Source organism: Phasianus colchicus, chromosome 4 (genome assembly GCF_987193195.1).
Source record: "Phasianus colchicus chromosome 4, bPhaCol1.hap1.1, whole genome shotgun sequence".
NCBI lineage: Eukaryota > Metazoa > Chordata > Aves > Galliformes > Phasianidae > Phasianus > Phasianus colchicus.
In genome coordinates this window covers 9,996,605-10,013,861 of record NC_143439.1, presented here as the reverse complement: position 1 = coordinate 10,013,861, position 17,257 = coordinate 9,996,605, and the positions used below count along the sequence as shown (strand labels likewise).

At 35.1% G+C, this 17,257-nt stretch overlaps 2 protein-coding genes across 6 annotated transcripts in view; one reads left to right on the top strand and one right to left on the bottom strand.

Moving 5' to 3' along the window:
• ANAPC10 (anaphase promoting complex subunit 10) overlaps nucleotides 1–17,257 on the bottom strand; it is a 156,005-nt gene that overhangs the window by 8,369 nt on the left and 130,379 nt on the right. Inside the window, exon 6 of one of the 5 annotated variants that reach the window (XM_031588854.2) lies at nucleotides 11,586–13,646. The exons of the other annotated variants lie outside the window; for them this stretch is intronic. Coding sequence (XP_031444714.1) covers nucleotides 13,558–13,646 — 89 coding nt within the window. The 3' untranslated portion in view covers nucleotides 11,586–13,557. Of the gene's footprint in view, nucleotides 1–11,585; nucleotides 13,647–17,257 lie in introns of those variants that run through there. 5 annotated transcript variants of the gene reach the window in all.
• HHIP (hedgehog interacting protein) overlaps nucleotides 1–17,257 on the top strand; it is a 69,480-nt gene that overhangs the window by 12,585 nt on the left and 39,638 nt on the right. The window contains exons 3-4 of the mRNA XM_090138577.1: nucleotides 1,326–1,482; nucleotides 2,300–2,501. Coding sequence (XP_089994703.1) covers nucleotides 1,326–1,482; nucleotides 2,300–2,501 — 359 coding nt within the window. The remainder of the gene's footprint in view (nucleotides 1–1,325; nucleotides 1,483–2,299; nucleotides 2,502–17,257) is intronic.

The window sequence follows — 17,257 nt, the reverse complement described above, 5'->3', positions numbered from 1 at the left end:
AAATTTTGTCGCAATTGATAATGTTTCTGAAAAAAAAGTTGCTTTTAAGAAATTGGCATTTTCCAAAGAAACACAGCTGTCCCTGATCAGCTCTTATTGTAAGTTGTATGCCAGAGGTTTTATGGCTAAGATCAATGGATTACAGCATTATTCACAAGTCATGCACAAATTAGACCTGTAATTCCAATGAAGTGCTAATTCTGTGTATCTTATCAGTTATGTCTTGGACAGTGCTACATACATCCTAACACAATATGCTAAAAATCCAAAAAGTAAGAAAGGTGACTTTAGGCATATTACGTTAACATCTATTTTAGTAAAATACTGAATGTATAACTAGCTAAATTCTATCTTACATTCAATACTAATGATTAAAAACTGTCTAGAAATGACTAGATATATGTTTGTGGACAGAGATATTTTTACTGTCATTAAAAATATTGTAGTATCATCAGTGCCAGGGGCTTTCCTTAAAGGCTCTCATTTTACTAACATCTTGTTTCCCCTGTCTTTAAACTCCCTTCTGTTTTAACCTAAAACCTAAAAAGCACCCTTCATCCAGGGCAGCTTGAAGCCAGCTCCAATGCAGCATGAGATACAACTCCTTTTTCACTGGGACATTGCATTTACCCACCCTCATGTCAAGAGCTCACCAGAGGCCAGTTGCCTGCCAGCAAGGTGCAGGTACTTCTTGCTTTGTGAGACACCAGTTATTCACCTCCCTAACTGATGTTTTTGGTGTCAGCATTCCACAAAGTCCTTGTTGCACATCTTTTACCAAAGTCTTTACCAAAGGTTTTACAACAACAAGCCACTTTAAAAAAAAAAATCTTAAATCAGTGAAGAGTTACCATTTTCATTATTTTTTTTGACAGAGAATAATGAAAGATATTGTTTTTTGCTAAAGCAATAAAAAAGGGATCCAATAACAAAACTAAAAGCAAGAAAAGTTAGATGAAAGCTGCTCAAGCTATTTTGCAGCAGGTACCACACTTCATTTTTAGATACAAAATCAGGAAAAAATATATGGCAGCCTTAACTCTGACCTTTGCCCCTTCACTTTCTTATGACTAACAGTAGTGTCATTTTGAAATGTTTCTTTCTTATTTAAGCACCCTGAAAATAAAAGTTTAATATGAATGAATAAACTTTAAAAGGTACTAGTTTGTATTTATTCAGAGCAGTCCTTTTTTGCAGATAGCACTTTGTTTAAAACGACTTCTTTTTCCACTCAATATGTAATCTATTTAAAGATTAGTTTGACAGCTCAAAACTGCAGACATGACAACACACTAAATATTTGTATGCTCTTTTGCATTTTTAAGGTTTTCTCCAAACTACAGCTGATGAGTTTTGCTTTTACTATGCAAGAAAAGATGGTGGTGTATGCTTTCCAGATTTTCCAAGAAAACAAGTGCGAGGGCCAGCTTCTAACTCCCTGGACCACATGGAGGAATATGACAAAGAGGAAGAGATCAGCAGGTTCATAAAGATAAATGTTGTTTAATCTGAAAAAAATAAAATCGCAAAGCCTGTGGTTTTCACATGAACCAGCTCAGTCTGTGCTTATGCTCAGCAGCTGTGTTTTCCAGATGGTACTTTCTGTTTCTGTAGCTAGTGTATATTGAAGAGAAAGTAACATGAGCTTCAATATTTCACTAACATTTTATATTTAAGTTGCTAAAAGGTGTTAGAATCTTGGCTTGATCCAAGCCGTGGATCTTGGTTAGAGTCCATGTTGTAGATGATACCTCTTTCTAGGATGTCATTTCTACCTGAATTTAACATTACTAAGCAACTATGATAGGTTTATTATTAAAGTATCTATATTATATTTTTCAACTTTTTTCTTCCATTTATTTTTCACTGTGAAAATTATTAAATTAGATTGTAAATGAACTGTCTCATTATAAGTTACTAATGGACTTTCAAAACCAAATTTTGGAAAATCGTACAATTGCTGGAATTTACTGTGTTTATTGTACAGTAGATTTTTTTTCTATTAATAAATATTTTTTCTCTTTTTTAAACTATATTTTTTAAACTACATTTTAGTATTAGTCTACATTTCAGATCTAAGATTAGTTGATTTTCTCTTTGTATATATACAAAACAAATTTTGTTCAAGTGAAGTTCACTTTGATTTTCAGTACTGTCTGCTTGCATGCATTCAAGGAAATAATTTATGCTGGATGGTATAGCTGTATTTGTAAAACCATTTTATCTTTTAGGGACATTATTTTGTCATGGTTACGAGAAAGAAGACATTTCTCATTACTTTTTAACATTTTTTTTTTAGAAAACACAAGCACAACTGCTTCTGTATTCAGGAAGTCATGAGTGGACTAAGGCAGCCTGTTGGAGCAGTACATTGTGGGGATGGATCTCATCGCCTCTTCATTCTTGAGAAAGAAGGATACGTGAAGATTTTCAGTCCTGAAGGAGATCTGATCAAGGAACCTTTTTTGGATATACACAAGCTTGTTCAGAGTGGAATAAAGGTTGGAATTTTTACTTATATCTATCTGCTTATATTTTAGCCCGTATCTAAGGAAAAGGGGAAGAAACATTTTTGAGAAAAAAAATTAATTTACATAATAAAAAGAAGAGTAATCCAACAGTCACTGCAGTTGTATCTGGCAAAGAAATGAATATTCTTCCTTAGTTCATGAAGGGACAAGATAGCTTCTTAGAACTGTCTTCACATTTTCCTTTTTCTCTCCATTTTTTCCTCACTTCAAATTCAGAAGAAAATATACATCAGCACGACATAGCATTATCTTTGTATTTCAACCTTTGTGCTCATTTCCACTGAATTCAGATGAGTTTTGCTGTGATTCCAGTGGGAGCAGGTTTGGCCTGGAGCATGGTGCGACCAGCAGGTGCTGAGCAATGCCTCAGAAGCTGGAGGGCTTGGGGAGGCATGCTGGGATAGGGCAGGATGCTCTCTGCTTCTTGGCTCAGCCTCAGAGTGGCACAGGCTGCCCCTGACAGGAGGCTCCCATTTGTATTGAGATGCACATAAGAAGTCACTTACCCTCTTAATTCAAATGTGAAGGTGGACTGGTATGACAGCTTTCATACTGCTTAATGGGAAAAGTGCTCCTGGCTTTTGTGGTCAGGGGAGTGAATGGTGGATGGGCAGTGATGGCAATACACTGGCAGGTGGAGGTAAGAAATCACATTCAGGTGTGGGTAACTTCTACTAGAAAACTTGTAAGTCTGTTGAGTGACATTCTACTTAGGAAATACTACAAATATTATTCCATCTTGATTTTTTGTCAAATTTCAGAGCAGCAAAGCAAGTAAAACACAAATGTATAAAGCAAATTAAAATGTGACCGGGTTTTTCTTACAACAGTCACTACTGTATATCATAAAGTCTTAATGGATGAAAAACATATTGACATAGTCTTGAGAGTAAATTTAAATAATAATGATGCTGAACAACATTCAGAGTATTTAAAACCATAGCACGTGCTAAGTAGTCTTTCTGAATTTCAGCTATAAGGTCAATAAGCCAATTTAAGAAAATCTGAATGTTTTTGTTTTATGCTGAAACAGATAAGTATATGACACCTTATTAAGGAAAAGAAACAATTTATTTGAATGTGAGATTTCTTGAACTCTTTCCTTTATGCCTGTATAGGTAGGCAGTATGTTTGAGATCCCAAAACAAAATGGACATTTCCGGGATCTGTTTGAAAATCAATCTAAAGCTGATTTGTTCTTCTTATCTGAAAATTCTGATTGTTTGTGTTTGTGAAAAACTGACACTGAGACGTTCTGCAGAAATCCTTTCAGTCCCAAAGAAGCTTTCCTGGAGGAAGCTTTTACAGCTGGAACTCAGAGGCTAGACTAAATGGAAAACGGATTTTCCATGCTTTTTGAATAGCCAATAGCCTAGTTGATAAGACCCTCAGTAGCTACCCTGAGATTCAAACTCAACTTCTTGTGCTGTTTTAAATCAGCGACCTGATCTTTTTAGTCTCTTTACCACCCTAACCATCATATAATACTCTAAAGCAAATCTGTGTAAATAATGTGATGTTCTCTGAGCTTGAAAATCTAATTCTGTTCCGTGAGATAACAGTCCAGTGCTTAAGGATAATTGTATTGCAGTGTTTAATGTAGGCTGGCAAGAACAGAGGCTTTGCGTACTTTCAGATAAGGAGAAAGGGAATGTGCCTGGAAGCAAAACAGCAGTTTTTAAATAGAGAAAAGAATGTGATGACTTAGAAATAGTAAATAAATAAATAAATACAATAGAAAAAAAGCATATAACACAAATGGTAGTTTTAAAACAAATATTCTCAACATTTTTGTGTTTGTCCTCTGCATTCTGATTCCTATAACCATTGTCCAGTGTTCTTTATCTACAAGGATACAAGACCACTGTGAAAAAAGTAACAATTATTCCATCAGAATAAAATACTTGAAGGTAATTTGATTTTATTTGCACTTTATACACTTTAAAACTAGAAATCAGTAATGGAGAATACTGTGTGGATGGACAGTTCACTATTAGGTAGTGCAGCCAGGAATTTAAAAAGACATTATGTAAAACACTGCTTCCACCTGCAAGGTGAGGGAACCACAGAATGCATCCCCTGTGCCTAGTCAAGACATACTTCTAGAGTAAGGTAGGTGAAGCTGTATGTATGCATTTTGCTCAGCATGCCTTATTCTTTTATATAGTATACTTTTATATAGTAGTGCAAGTGAAAAAAGTAAAGCGTAATCAATGTCGTTTCAATTGACCCTGACCAAACTTAGGTCCAATGAAATGTTTTACCAAGCTAACATGGTGCATATTTTTTAATTCTCTGTTCATTTACACAAATTCATAGATCCCAAACATCTTGTCAATTCTTCCACACAGTGTTATTCCTGAACTAACGTAGAGACTCTTTAAAAATAAATTAAAAAAAAAAAACAACTGTTCACCTCTTTTCCAAGTTTGAAGAAATGGTAACAAGAAAGGGAAAATTATTCTTTTTCCATAAAAACACAGAATAAGGACTTTAAGTTTTTTTTTCTTTTTTATAACCTATGCTAAAAAGAGCAGTTTCTTTTCATTTTGTACCTGTACCTGAAATATTAACAACCACTGAACTCTACTTACAATAATAAAAAAAAACCCTTTTCAAACCTTAGATATGTGATGTACCATGTAAATGAACTGTAATATAAAGTGATATCCCTAAAAAGTGTTTTGGACAGCTGTCACAGTAAGATATTCTTTGTGATGATAGATAGAGTAAAACAGCGGTGGTTGACTTCATCTTTTTTTTTCTAATTTAAAAAAGAAATTTAGGAGTGATAAATCACTACATAATTGCAGAGCAACAGATCTGCTGTGTAATGATTTTCCAAATAATATTCTTAAAACTATATTCTGGCAGATATATACAAGAAACAAAAATAAAATACATCCTTCATAAAAATAATCTTGGACTATATACAAGAAACAAAAATAAAATACATCCTTCATAAAAATAATCTTGGACTTAAGTTCTGACCTCATTAACATCATTTCCCTCATCACAGCTCTGGCAGTCAGATAAGGAGGTGTCACATCCCACCCATAAGGGGAGGAAAGAGGGGACAAAGCATGTAACATAAAATAGAAGTGACTGCACTGTATGGAATTGTGCCATTATATTATCATAAGAAGATGCTATTTTGTTCCTCTTGTGAACTAATGATCCCTGAGTTGATGAAATTCATTTGGAGCCCCTAATGTTGCTGCAAGTGAGCTCCAAGGTCCTCACTGGTGTTCCTAAATTAAACACGCAGATAGAAGTATCTGGAGTTGCTTCTTAACAGTCACTTCTATTCACCACTGTGAAAGTCTGTGGATGCAAATGGAAATTAAGAAAAGTGGAACAACCTGATGCATGTCTTACTGTTCCACTGGCTTTTGATGATCCTGGAAGACACTGGGTTCTGAGTAGGTGATTCAATTTTAAGGAGTTCAAATGAAAGAGAAGAAGTGGTAGTTTTATATGTTGCCAGTATCTCAGGGAATATGCGCAAACATGTGGAAGTATTTCATGATAGAGAGACATGTCTGGATGATCGTAGCTTGAGCTTCCCATGCGCCCTCCTATGAAGAAAGGTGAGGGAACTGGACTTGTTGAGGTTAGAGAAGAGAAGGCTCTGGGGAGACCTCATTGTGGCCTTCCAATACTTGGAGGGAGCATATAAACAGGAGGGGGGACGGCTGTTTATGAGGGTGAATAGTGATAGGACAAGGGGGAATGGTTTTAAACTGAGACAGGGGAGGTTTAGATTAGATATTAGGAGGAACTTTTGCACACAGAGGGTGGTGACGCACTGGAACAGGTTGCCCAAGGAGGCTGTAGTTGCCCCATCCCTGGAGGCATACAAGGCCAGGCTGGATGTGGCTCTGGGCAGCCTGGTCTGGTGGTTGGCGACCCTGCACATAGCAGGGGATTCCAACTAGATGATCATTGTGGTCCTTTTCAACCCAGGCCATTCTATCATTCTGTGATTCTCCTCAATGGAAATGAGGTGCAAGATTTCTGATTAAAAAAAAAACAAAAACAAAAACAAACAAAAAAAACCGCTCTGAATAGCTTAACAAACAATTTTTCTCTGCACATCTCCTAGTTGGTAATCCTTCTTGAAAGCACAGTTAGCAGGAATGTCTTCTGGATCTATTTTTCAGCTTAGTTGTTGGAAGACATGGAGACTTAATCTAGACATTGCTAATTAGGCATATACTCGATACCGCCCTTGGTGCAGTATGTGTAGATGCACTGGACACTTGGCCAGATCCCTCCTGTCACCCTTCACCTTTTCTTCCCTGTCTCAAGAATGTGGTGAAAAGGAGGGAGCTGTTTACCTCATTCCTACCCCAAAATCGAGTAAGTACATAAGAGGGGCATGCACCTGTAACTTGAATCTAGGACATGCCTCTGGGCTCAAAAATCTTGGAATATGTACCCTGGAAAATACTGTCCAATTCCATCACCTGTGTCCACTGATATTAAAGGCTAGCCTGAATGTGTAGCATATATGTAGAAAAATTGAATGAACATTTACAAGAATAAGAGCCCATCCCCTACAAGTATGCTTCCTTGATCTGTTGAATTTACTTCTCCATTACACTGTGGTGAAGACAGTTGTTAGTTATAGAGCAACATACTACAGTTGTTCTTTCAAAATTGTGTAACAAAGACAATTTTAATATGAAATCATTACTACCTGCTTTTTCTTTTGAACTGACCATCACTGTTGCTGTTTTCTTTATATTTTAAACTATTAACAAGGAGAAGAGAGGTGTAAAGCTTCCGTGAGAAGCTACTGAACTAGTTAGTACTTTGATTTCAGTGGTGCTTAAGGACACCTTATAACTGGTTATCAACAAAACTTAGCCCTCATGTATCTGAATCTGTTGTCTAAATTATATTGTTAGGAAGGCATCCAAGTGTGATTTGGCAACAAAAAAGGAAGAGCCTACCTCTTCTCTTAGGAGGTACATGCAATAATCGCCTATCAAAATACTTTCTGAAAAGCAAAGTACCTCTAGAGCTGCAATTGTAGAAAACTTCCTCCAGTCATTAAAGCATATTTGTGGTCCTTCCCTACAATCATTCCCCTTTTCAACATTCTTTTAAAATGAAAGGCCTCAGAACTGTGCACAAGAGCCAAACTGACATCTCACGACCACCAATGGTAGGATCAAGTCCCTATTATCAACTACTCTATTTGTAAATCTACTGACTGAATTAGATCTCAAAGAGCGGAATAGTAGTTGGGTTCCTTTTTCAGTTGCTTGTTATTTCTGATCCTTAAGTAACTTTAAGCTCATTGTTGCTTTTGTTGTCTGTGGCCATAGATGTTGTATTGTTCTGGCATTTGTCTGTGGGTTCACAGATTGCGTAGCTAGTAAGAACAGCTGCAATCAGTCGGACTTTGCCACTTTGCTTCATACAGCGCCTAGAGTGGGAACCCTTGCAAAATGGGGTGAAAACTTAAAACTGCCTTTAAGAAAATACCTCTTTTACTTGTGTAGGGATCTTTTCTTCTTTCTTTTGATAAGCAGAAATTCTCATGGACATACTGTGATAAAGGACAAAGCCGTATAGGAAGGAAAGGGCACAACAGAGGAAGAAAAGCGATAAAGGGGCAGAAAATCACAATGAAATAGTACTGAAGACCACTGCTAAGAATACTTGACTCCTTGACTTCACTCACCTTCTTCTCTTCTCTACTTTCTACTCTCAGTCTATGGTTTTCATTGTCACAAACACTTAAATTTTAACAGAGATTTCCCTAACTTCTAGGCCACATTAACCTTTTATTTCATCTTACTTCCAGGTTAATCAGGAAAACTAACTTTATGTTGTTTTTCTTTTAATTCTCAAAGTTTTTTAAAATGCTATATTACTATATAATTCCTTGTAAATATATTAGCATTCAATTTTGTTTACGCTGAAAAAATATATAAATATCAACAACCATTATTTTAAGTGTATGCACACTAAGTTTTTGAGGAATAGTCTTAAGAGGAATTATAAGGTATATTCCTTAGTGTATGTTGTTTGATTTTTATATCAGATCACAAGTGCTTGCAGTCCTGCAAAGTCTTATTCATGGGTGATCCAATGATTCAGACAGGAATCGTCTATGAGTGGGACTACAGGAAAAGGTTTTCAAGGTGATGCAATGAAGAGTGATGTGGAACATATGCAGTAAACCCATTTTCCACCCATAACAATTTTCACAGTCAGTATACAGCTTTGAGAGTAGACCATCAGGTATTAAATATATGCTAGCTATGATGCTACAAGTCAATCATTCCAAAGCTTCTCAAGTTAAAATGAGCACCGTCTCACCATAGGCAGCTTTTTGCAAGAATGCAGGATTAGTAGTGAAACTTCTACTGTGCCTTCAACTGTGTTTGCACTGCAGCATAACTTTTAATTGCATAATTACATATGAATCAGATCATTCAGTATAAAATTCAAATCAAAACACAGAAAAAAAAAATGCCACTACCTCCAGCACTGACACATGTTTCATGGAGCTTATAACAGGTTGTAGAGCCTCTGCTGTGAGGAGTGCTGTTCCAGAAAACTACAATAAAACACTGATAAAATCTTTTTAAATTTTAACATGTGAATAGAATAAGATTGATTTTATTGTTTGCTGAATTCTACCCTCAATTTTATCATCATAAAATCTCCTACAAACTCCTCAATAGTCAGTATGAACATTGTAGTCATTATGTTGATTCATTTAATATATACATTTTCCACTGGTACTAACAGGATTTATGTTACTGACAAAAGACAGACAATTCATACTGATTATCCCTTGTAAACCCAGTAATTTCAATGAATTTATTTTCTTCTGAATTCTTATGCGGATTAGGGTGAAATTAATAACCTTTCTTCACCTTCCTCTTTGCCTTGATATCACAGAACAAGCTGGGTTGTGCTCCAGTAAGCAATAGTTTATGCTCCTGGCAAAATTATCTTCTGCCATCAGATCCCTAGAGAGCTGAGTTTATCATGGCTACTAAATTTGTGATCAGTTACTCTCAAATGGGATTATTCTGATGCATGGAGTGGAAAGGATCTAGGACTGGAAGGAGGGTTGGGAAATCTTATCTAAATTTCTTCCATCTTCAAGCTAGTGGGCCTACAACTCTTCTGAGTTATTCATAGACTCTGTCTATGAAAATTCTAGAAATTAAATCTTTTCTTCTACCAGACCAAGCTAATACCTGCTTACAAGAAATATAGATAGTTCTTTAGAATAATTATATTTGAGTATAGAATGTAAATGCAACACATATCCTGTTATCAGCAGTGCAAGATTTGATTTTCATTTCAGTCTACAATTCTACCTATGCTAAGTGTAAATACTTGCTGTCTTTTTCCTGTACTCCTATCAAAGAATGATTAAATAGTAAGTCTGTTTAAGATGTGTGAGTGGCAGAGTGGTAAGGGAAATAACATTACTGGCATATAAAAATTGTAAGTTCTGGGATATTTTTTGATTTCTTGGAACTCCTCTTTCAGAGTAATGTCTGTGATGTCTGTAAGGTGAGATTCTGGAATGTCTTTTGTGAGAAACTGAAATGCCATTTTGTGCATGTTGCTGCTTATCTTCTGATACTGGGCAAAAAATGACATGGCAATCAATATGGGAGAACTTCAGTTCTCCACTGGGAGACTGCATGTTGGGAAGCAGTGAAGGTTGTTCTTCAGCACAGGACATGTAAATGTGAAGTCATGTGGGGTCTTAGGACATTACAGAGTTCTCACTCACTCAAGAGGTCAGAAAGGATGCAGTCCTACTTGAAGCACAACAAACATCATTTCTGTGATCACATCACATCTGCGTGGCCATCTGCGACCTGCCCAGTAGGAATCACAATTAATTTGTTTTAAATGTGTTGCCATAATTTAGGCAGAAAACTAGGGAATAAATAATGGTAAAGGTGTGCATATGGCCAAATTAGAAAGTATGGAACATTTTAAGACAAACTAACACATATGTATGTGATGACCTTAGCATTAATGAAAGAGACCTAATGCACGCAGCAAACACTTAGCAGTTGGCATGATAATTCAATCCTTTCCATTAAAATGAAAACTTTTTTCTTTAAAGGATTTTTATAATTATGATTTTTGAGAAGGTGATAATATTTTTATGAGGACTTTTTATATATTTCAGCTGCATTCAGAAGTGTAAAATACAATCAGTGTCTTAATTGAGGACTGTATAATGACAGCGAAGTTTGCCTGCCTGGATTTCCCATTAACCATTTGCCGATTTGGGTTATAATCCTGAAGGGTGCACAACAGTCCTTTGAAAGTGGCTGTATCTTATTGCCTTCTAGCTATGTTGCCTGCATAGAAAATAAGGATTTTTACAATTCCAAAAAGCATGTGCCAAATGCTCCAGAGACAGATATCTATTTTTGTGTGAGAGACTGAACTAGATAACCATACTTAAGCTAGAAATTGTAGAACAGTGCAGTGACTCTCAGGTTGTAAGCTGACCAGATGAAGAATTGCCAGTTTATTCTAAGGAAATTTGAGTCAACAAAACATGATCATTTCTGTTGATTTTGGGTAGCATGTCTTAGATTTGAGGAGCTGAGAGGGGAAAGAAGATAATACTTTATCATTTTACATGCACATGTGTAAATTTTAATGTTCTGTGCTTCCTTGAGAGGAATCCCATGGTGCCAATTAACCTAACTTATTCCAAAACAATTTGCTGTTTGGAAAGAATAATTTTCATTGTGGGTGTTCCATGAAATTGTATGCCTTATACCCTGTTATTACTGAGATGTGTGTAGTGCAATTGCGAGTGCCAGTTTCTTTTCCATGCACTGTATAGATTGTAGCTGTATCCCACACACAGTGCTAGATAATCCCTACTTTAATTTTGTTATGTGTACAAATCCTTTCTGAACATTTAGCGGTTTTAAAAATGTAAAAATCCATCATCTTCTGAAACTGCTTTTGTTAAAACCGAAAGCTGAATTTAGAAGTGATCAAAACCAATGAAAAACATGGTAATTATCTAATTAAAATGAAATTATTGCGTTTGCTGGAATATAACAGGCAGATCATGATATCCAACACAAAATGGCAAAGAAGGAATAACGTTACGCAGAAAATTCCATGGTTTTTAGCCAACACAGTTTCAACCACATGTTTTTCTTTAATGGGAGGAGGCTTAACAGTCCAGTAAGGTTCCATGATTCATCATCCCTTTAAGCTCTTGGACACCCCAAATTCTGTAACGAGGTCCTAGAATACTTCAGTGAACACATAGTCCAGGGAGCACATAAAAGAACACAAAAGCATTACCTGCTGTCTTTGGGAGTTTTATACCTTCACGTCCATCATTGCTATATGAGTCCTTCTGGTGTTATATCCCATGTACCATGCCATACAGAAAACAGGTAATTTATTTGTCTTAAAAAAGATTCAGAATTGAAAAACACACACACTTTTGTATTTAATACAGACCTACTGCTGTGTCTACATGTACTTCCCCCAAATGCCACAGAACAATTTTCTTTTATAACTTCTTACACCCATTTTCTCACAAGCTCTTAAGTCCTATTCTTTAGACAGGATCAGCATGTTGAATTGAGGGAGGAACACTTCCTCTGATGGATGACTGCTATATTATCGTGTTTTCCACCCATTTTATCCCATTTTATCACTGGTAAGCCAGTTAAAATTGGACAAAATGATCTGTCCCTAATTTAAGTTTGCATATAATTCTTGTTTTAAAAAACTGTCAGAACTTTTTTCCCATTACTGAGAAAAAACCCTTCAAAAGATGAAACCACTTAGTAGCTGACACTTATTTTTGGTCACTGTCAGTGCATTCTCATATTGCTGGAATTTTAAAAGAAATTATTCCATAAATCTCAATAAAGTAATATTCTCTCTTAGATTTAGTTTGGAAAATGGAATATACAATCTGTGGGAGAGAGATCTGCAAAATACTTTCAACCACTTGTTTTCAATTTACAGCAGATATTTTTTAAAACCTTGATCTATCTCAATGGCATTGAATCTCAACCCCTACAGCTGAATTGCAACAACATTAATTTATGTAATATTCATTACTTCTGTGCTAACTGAATACCCTGAGAAAATATGAAAGAGGGAGTAATTCACTAAAGACTTTTGAATTTTGACATCTGTACAAAATTTGTGAATTTCTACAAGTTAGACTCTCAATGATTGTAACAGCTCAGAGACAGCATACCAGAAGAGCTAAGAGATTAATGGACTTGAGTCACTTTGGTAGAGTGAAGGAGAAGCGACTTTTTTCTTTTTTTTTTTTTATATCAAACTACATAAGAAAAGTAGTACTTACTTAAACTAGAAGTACCCATTATTTTTGGAATTGTTATCATCTTTCATGAGGAGTCATGTTAGAAGGAAGTTAGCACCTTTAAGGTAATAATTTCAAGTTCTTCTGTGAAGAAAATGAATGCCTTTCCTTTACAATTTGAATGCTTAATTGTGTATTATAAATGCAAATAGTATTGCACACATCATAGGAGCCTAGCTGAAGATGTAACTAAGCATTATTGAGTCCGTTTATCAAGTCATTGTTTAGGTATACTAATGAATGCAGCAAAATCTTGAATGCTTTAAGGTCTAACCAAATAGAATTTCAGATGAAAAGAAAGGAAATGCAAAATGTTGGCAGCTTACATTACAGATAATTTCCTCCCCTATAGCTGTCTTGCAGGCTATGACAGGACAGTGACTTTTTGAGGGAAAGAGCAAGAAGCCAATGGTGTCATTTAAAAAACATGTGTGTGTATGTATAAATAAATCAGTAAGATAACAAGCCATACAAGTCTGCCCCTACAGTTGCTTGTAGGTCACTGAATCACTATAAAGCCCTACACATACAGTGCAGATCCAAATGTTATTTCAAAAGTCTGAAGCAACAGACAAATCCAAAGGTAGCAAGTGTTAGGGAACAGCCTAGAAAAACTAGTGTCTGCCAGTTTTCACCCCCTCACCCTCCTCACTCGGGTAAATCAAATCCACAGCCAGTATCCTTGTTTCCCCAAAGGTCAGTGGGGCTTGGAAAGCCACAGCTAAGCCCCTGTATTTCTGAAAGTTAAAAAAAAAAAAAAAAAAAAAAGCAATCAGTTAATTTAGCAGTAAATTAAGTTCTTGAAACAGAAATATTCAAAAGTGTGGGTTTGCTACTAGTTTAATAAGTCAGTGCTTTGCTACTTACAATATTTTGCATTTCTTATAGGGAGATAATCTCTTTTTAAATTATATAGACATTTTGATAATTTCACTTTGAAATAGTATACTAAATACATGTTGCACAGTTGAAAGAAGAAAAGGAGAATAGTTAAATGTAAATCAAATAAGACTATTTTGTCTAAAAAGTATATGCATTGTATCTGCATAAACATTTCAGCTTCCAAGAACGAGTATTCTAAGTGAAAAAGAAGCAAACAACTAAAGGAAATGGACTTAATTAGCTACTTACTAACTAGTAGCTTTTCAAATCCCTTTATATGAATAGCTTTAAAAAATCCATGAAAGAAAGTGCTATTCTTCTATCAGTGCTAGTGCTGTTAAAAGATAAAAACTTATCTTTTAGTAGGATTTGAGAATTCCTTTATTCAGTAGGACAAAAAGTACCTTTAACAATCAGTGAACAATTTAGGAGGTGAAATGAAACACGGTTCACTGGAATCCTTTTTTGGATTTGATTTCTTTGATTTTTTTAGGTCCTATAATTCATCAAAATATTGATTACACATGTTTTCATACAAAATAAAGAGAACATTTGATTTACGATAGGTTCACAATCTACTAGATATTTAATAAAGGGGAGGTTTTGGAGAAAAAAACAAAAAAACAGCACCAAAGAGAAGCACCAGGTTTCAAAACAGTCGCTAATCATGTACTAATTGATTAGCAAACGTATATATACCAGTAAACAGTGATAAAATAAAGTGCAGAAGGTATTGCTTATCTAACAGTATCACTCTGTCTACAGTGTTTAGAGAAGCTACTAAAGCTGGGCTGTACAAAACTTACACTTTCCATTATGTTTCCTCATTTTCTTTATTCATTTGCAAAAATTAGAATAGTGCTTTCTTAACATTGTTCACAACTAGACTGTTCTTCATTTGATCAGAAACTGGTGGAATTAGAGTCTGTGTTTAACACATTAAAGGTCCAAGTCTGCGATACTGTGTTTCAGTTCTAGCTGTTTGAAACTTTATCGTCTTAATTTTGAAACAGAACATACACTGTGTTGTTCTAATTGCACTGGCTTTTACAAAAGAACTTTGTACTGGATTCAGCCAAGTTAAAGGGTTTCCAAGATCATGGTCTTGGCTCAGGATAAATGGAGGCAATGAGCTAAACAAATTCCTGCTTTCTTGCTTCTTATAGTACTAGAAAAATGGAAAGAGTGGAATACTTTCACTGCTTTATAAAAGTGAAACAATTCTGGAAACTGCAAAAATTTAAGTTAACCATGATTGCAAGACACACCATTTCAGAAATTACTTTTAGGTTTCTTTGGAAACATGAACCACAAATATAAAATTAATGAAGTAAACATTTCTCCCTTGGTAGAAGTTTAAGAGCAATCACATTTTGATTTAAAACAATAACAAAATTTAGCCTAGTACAGATAAATATTAGTGTTTGTGTAACATGTGATAGTAATAGTTGTCTCGCACTCTGCTGAATGAGAATACACATCCGTATTTGTTTCAACTTCTGTTACAGAGAATGCTTTTCTAATGAGTGAGATTTTAAAATTGGGATTGAAATAAATGAGTAATGGAGAAAAAAAAAAGGAATTCTAATCAGGAAAAACAATGTACATTCTTTCAAAGTCATGTTTATAAGTTCAGAGAAGCAGAGGATCTAGTTCAAAGACAAACCCCGTTTCAATCTGCTTTTTAAAGTTACTATATAGTTCATTAACAAGGCTTGTTTACAGTTGAATCTTAGCCTAACAACAACTGATTACTTGAGAGGCATTGTTGGACACTGTAATATGCTTTCAGTTGTACTGTATCTCAATTTCTATTTATTACATATCTTGATATCATTAATTTGTATTCAGGTTTACACAGGAAAAAATTAATCATATAATGAACCAACTGCTTTGTCAATGGACTTAGGCTCTCAAACCATAGGAGAATCAGTAACGTGCATGTGCTGATTTTAAATAATCACAGGCTATTTAAACTGTAACCATTCACACTGTACAAACCTGAATTTCAGCACCCAGAGTTAGGTGGGTAACTGACCTACTGATTAATGCACACAGAGCAAATTCTGAATTTACAAAACTACGTGTGGTTTCAGTGACAATTAAGCCCTTTTGACTTTATGCACTCTTATAAGTGCTCTGAATAAACAAATATTTCGTGGCGACTTTTTCATGTATATTGTAGGCACATATTTTTAAGCCTTCTCAGTATAGTACTGGAATAAAGTGTAGACACCAAAGACAATCATTTGTTATAAAAATTCTGGAACACCAAAAGGGGGAATCCAGTCTCGAAGCAGGCCTTCGGTAAAATATATGAGTTGTTCAGGAAGTTAATGTGGTTGAGCCACTAAATAGAAATGACTATAATATAATTAACTTCAACATCCTCCCATGGGATCCTACCATGAGGTAATAATATTACAGTACTTTTCAAAAAAGGAAGATTTTTATATTGAGGAAGTTAGAAATAGCCTGAAGGGGAAAGTTAGGAAATTAAAATCCGTAGAAGCAGCATGGAAGTTGTTTAAAAGTACCTTATTAGACTCAGAGAAAGTATGTATATAGTGGAACAATTAGGAATCAAGAAGGTGAGAAATATAGCAAGGTACAAGGGAATGTTCAGGCCCCCTAAAAATAATAATCCTATAATAAAATGGAAATCCAACTCAAGCGACACTAATAGAATGGAATATAAATTCTGAACACCAGAGTAAGGGTTATATCCTGCCATTGTTTCACTGGCAAAGTAAGTAGGAGTTTCCCATAAACATTTATGGTAGAACAACATTCTGATGTTTGAGAGGAAATTTAAAGAATGAATGGAAAAAAATTAATAATTGTGATAGAAGAAGAACTTCCTTCACCTAGGTGATGATCTTTGGCAGAGGCTAGTTAATTAGACTAATAGTATAAAAGCAAAAGATACAGCTTGATTTCCTTGTATAAGAGAGACTAGGAAAGACACACCTTTTAGTTCATGTTTAACATTTTCTGTTTCTCCACCTGTAATCTGTGACAAAAAAAAAGAGAGAGAGAGAAAGAAGAAAAGTACTGGAAAGCACCAGAACAAATTACTCTAAGAAAAAGTGCTCTAAAGGAAATGAAAATTGGGACAGTTAAGATAACAAAGTTGTACCATTTATTTGCACAGAAAATAACTAAAATATGTAGAGTTGGCCATAATAGGTCTCCAAAGATCATCTTGTAAACTACAGAGAAGTGAGAACCTAGAAAAAATCCTAGGTGAGAAAAATTAAGGGAATTGTAAAATTAGGTCAGAAAAGCAGCTCGTGTGTTAATTTGCTGCCACAAACAGATTTCTGACAAATAATTAGTAAGATAATGAAAAATAAAATAGTTGAGATTTTTAGAAGTTTTTTATGTGGTGTTTCTGAGAAAAGTAGTATGAAAGTTTGCTAGTCATAAAATAAAAACCTGTTACAATTCAGAATGCACTCAGGGA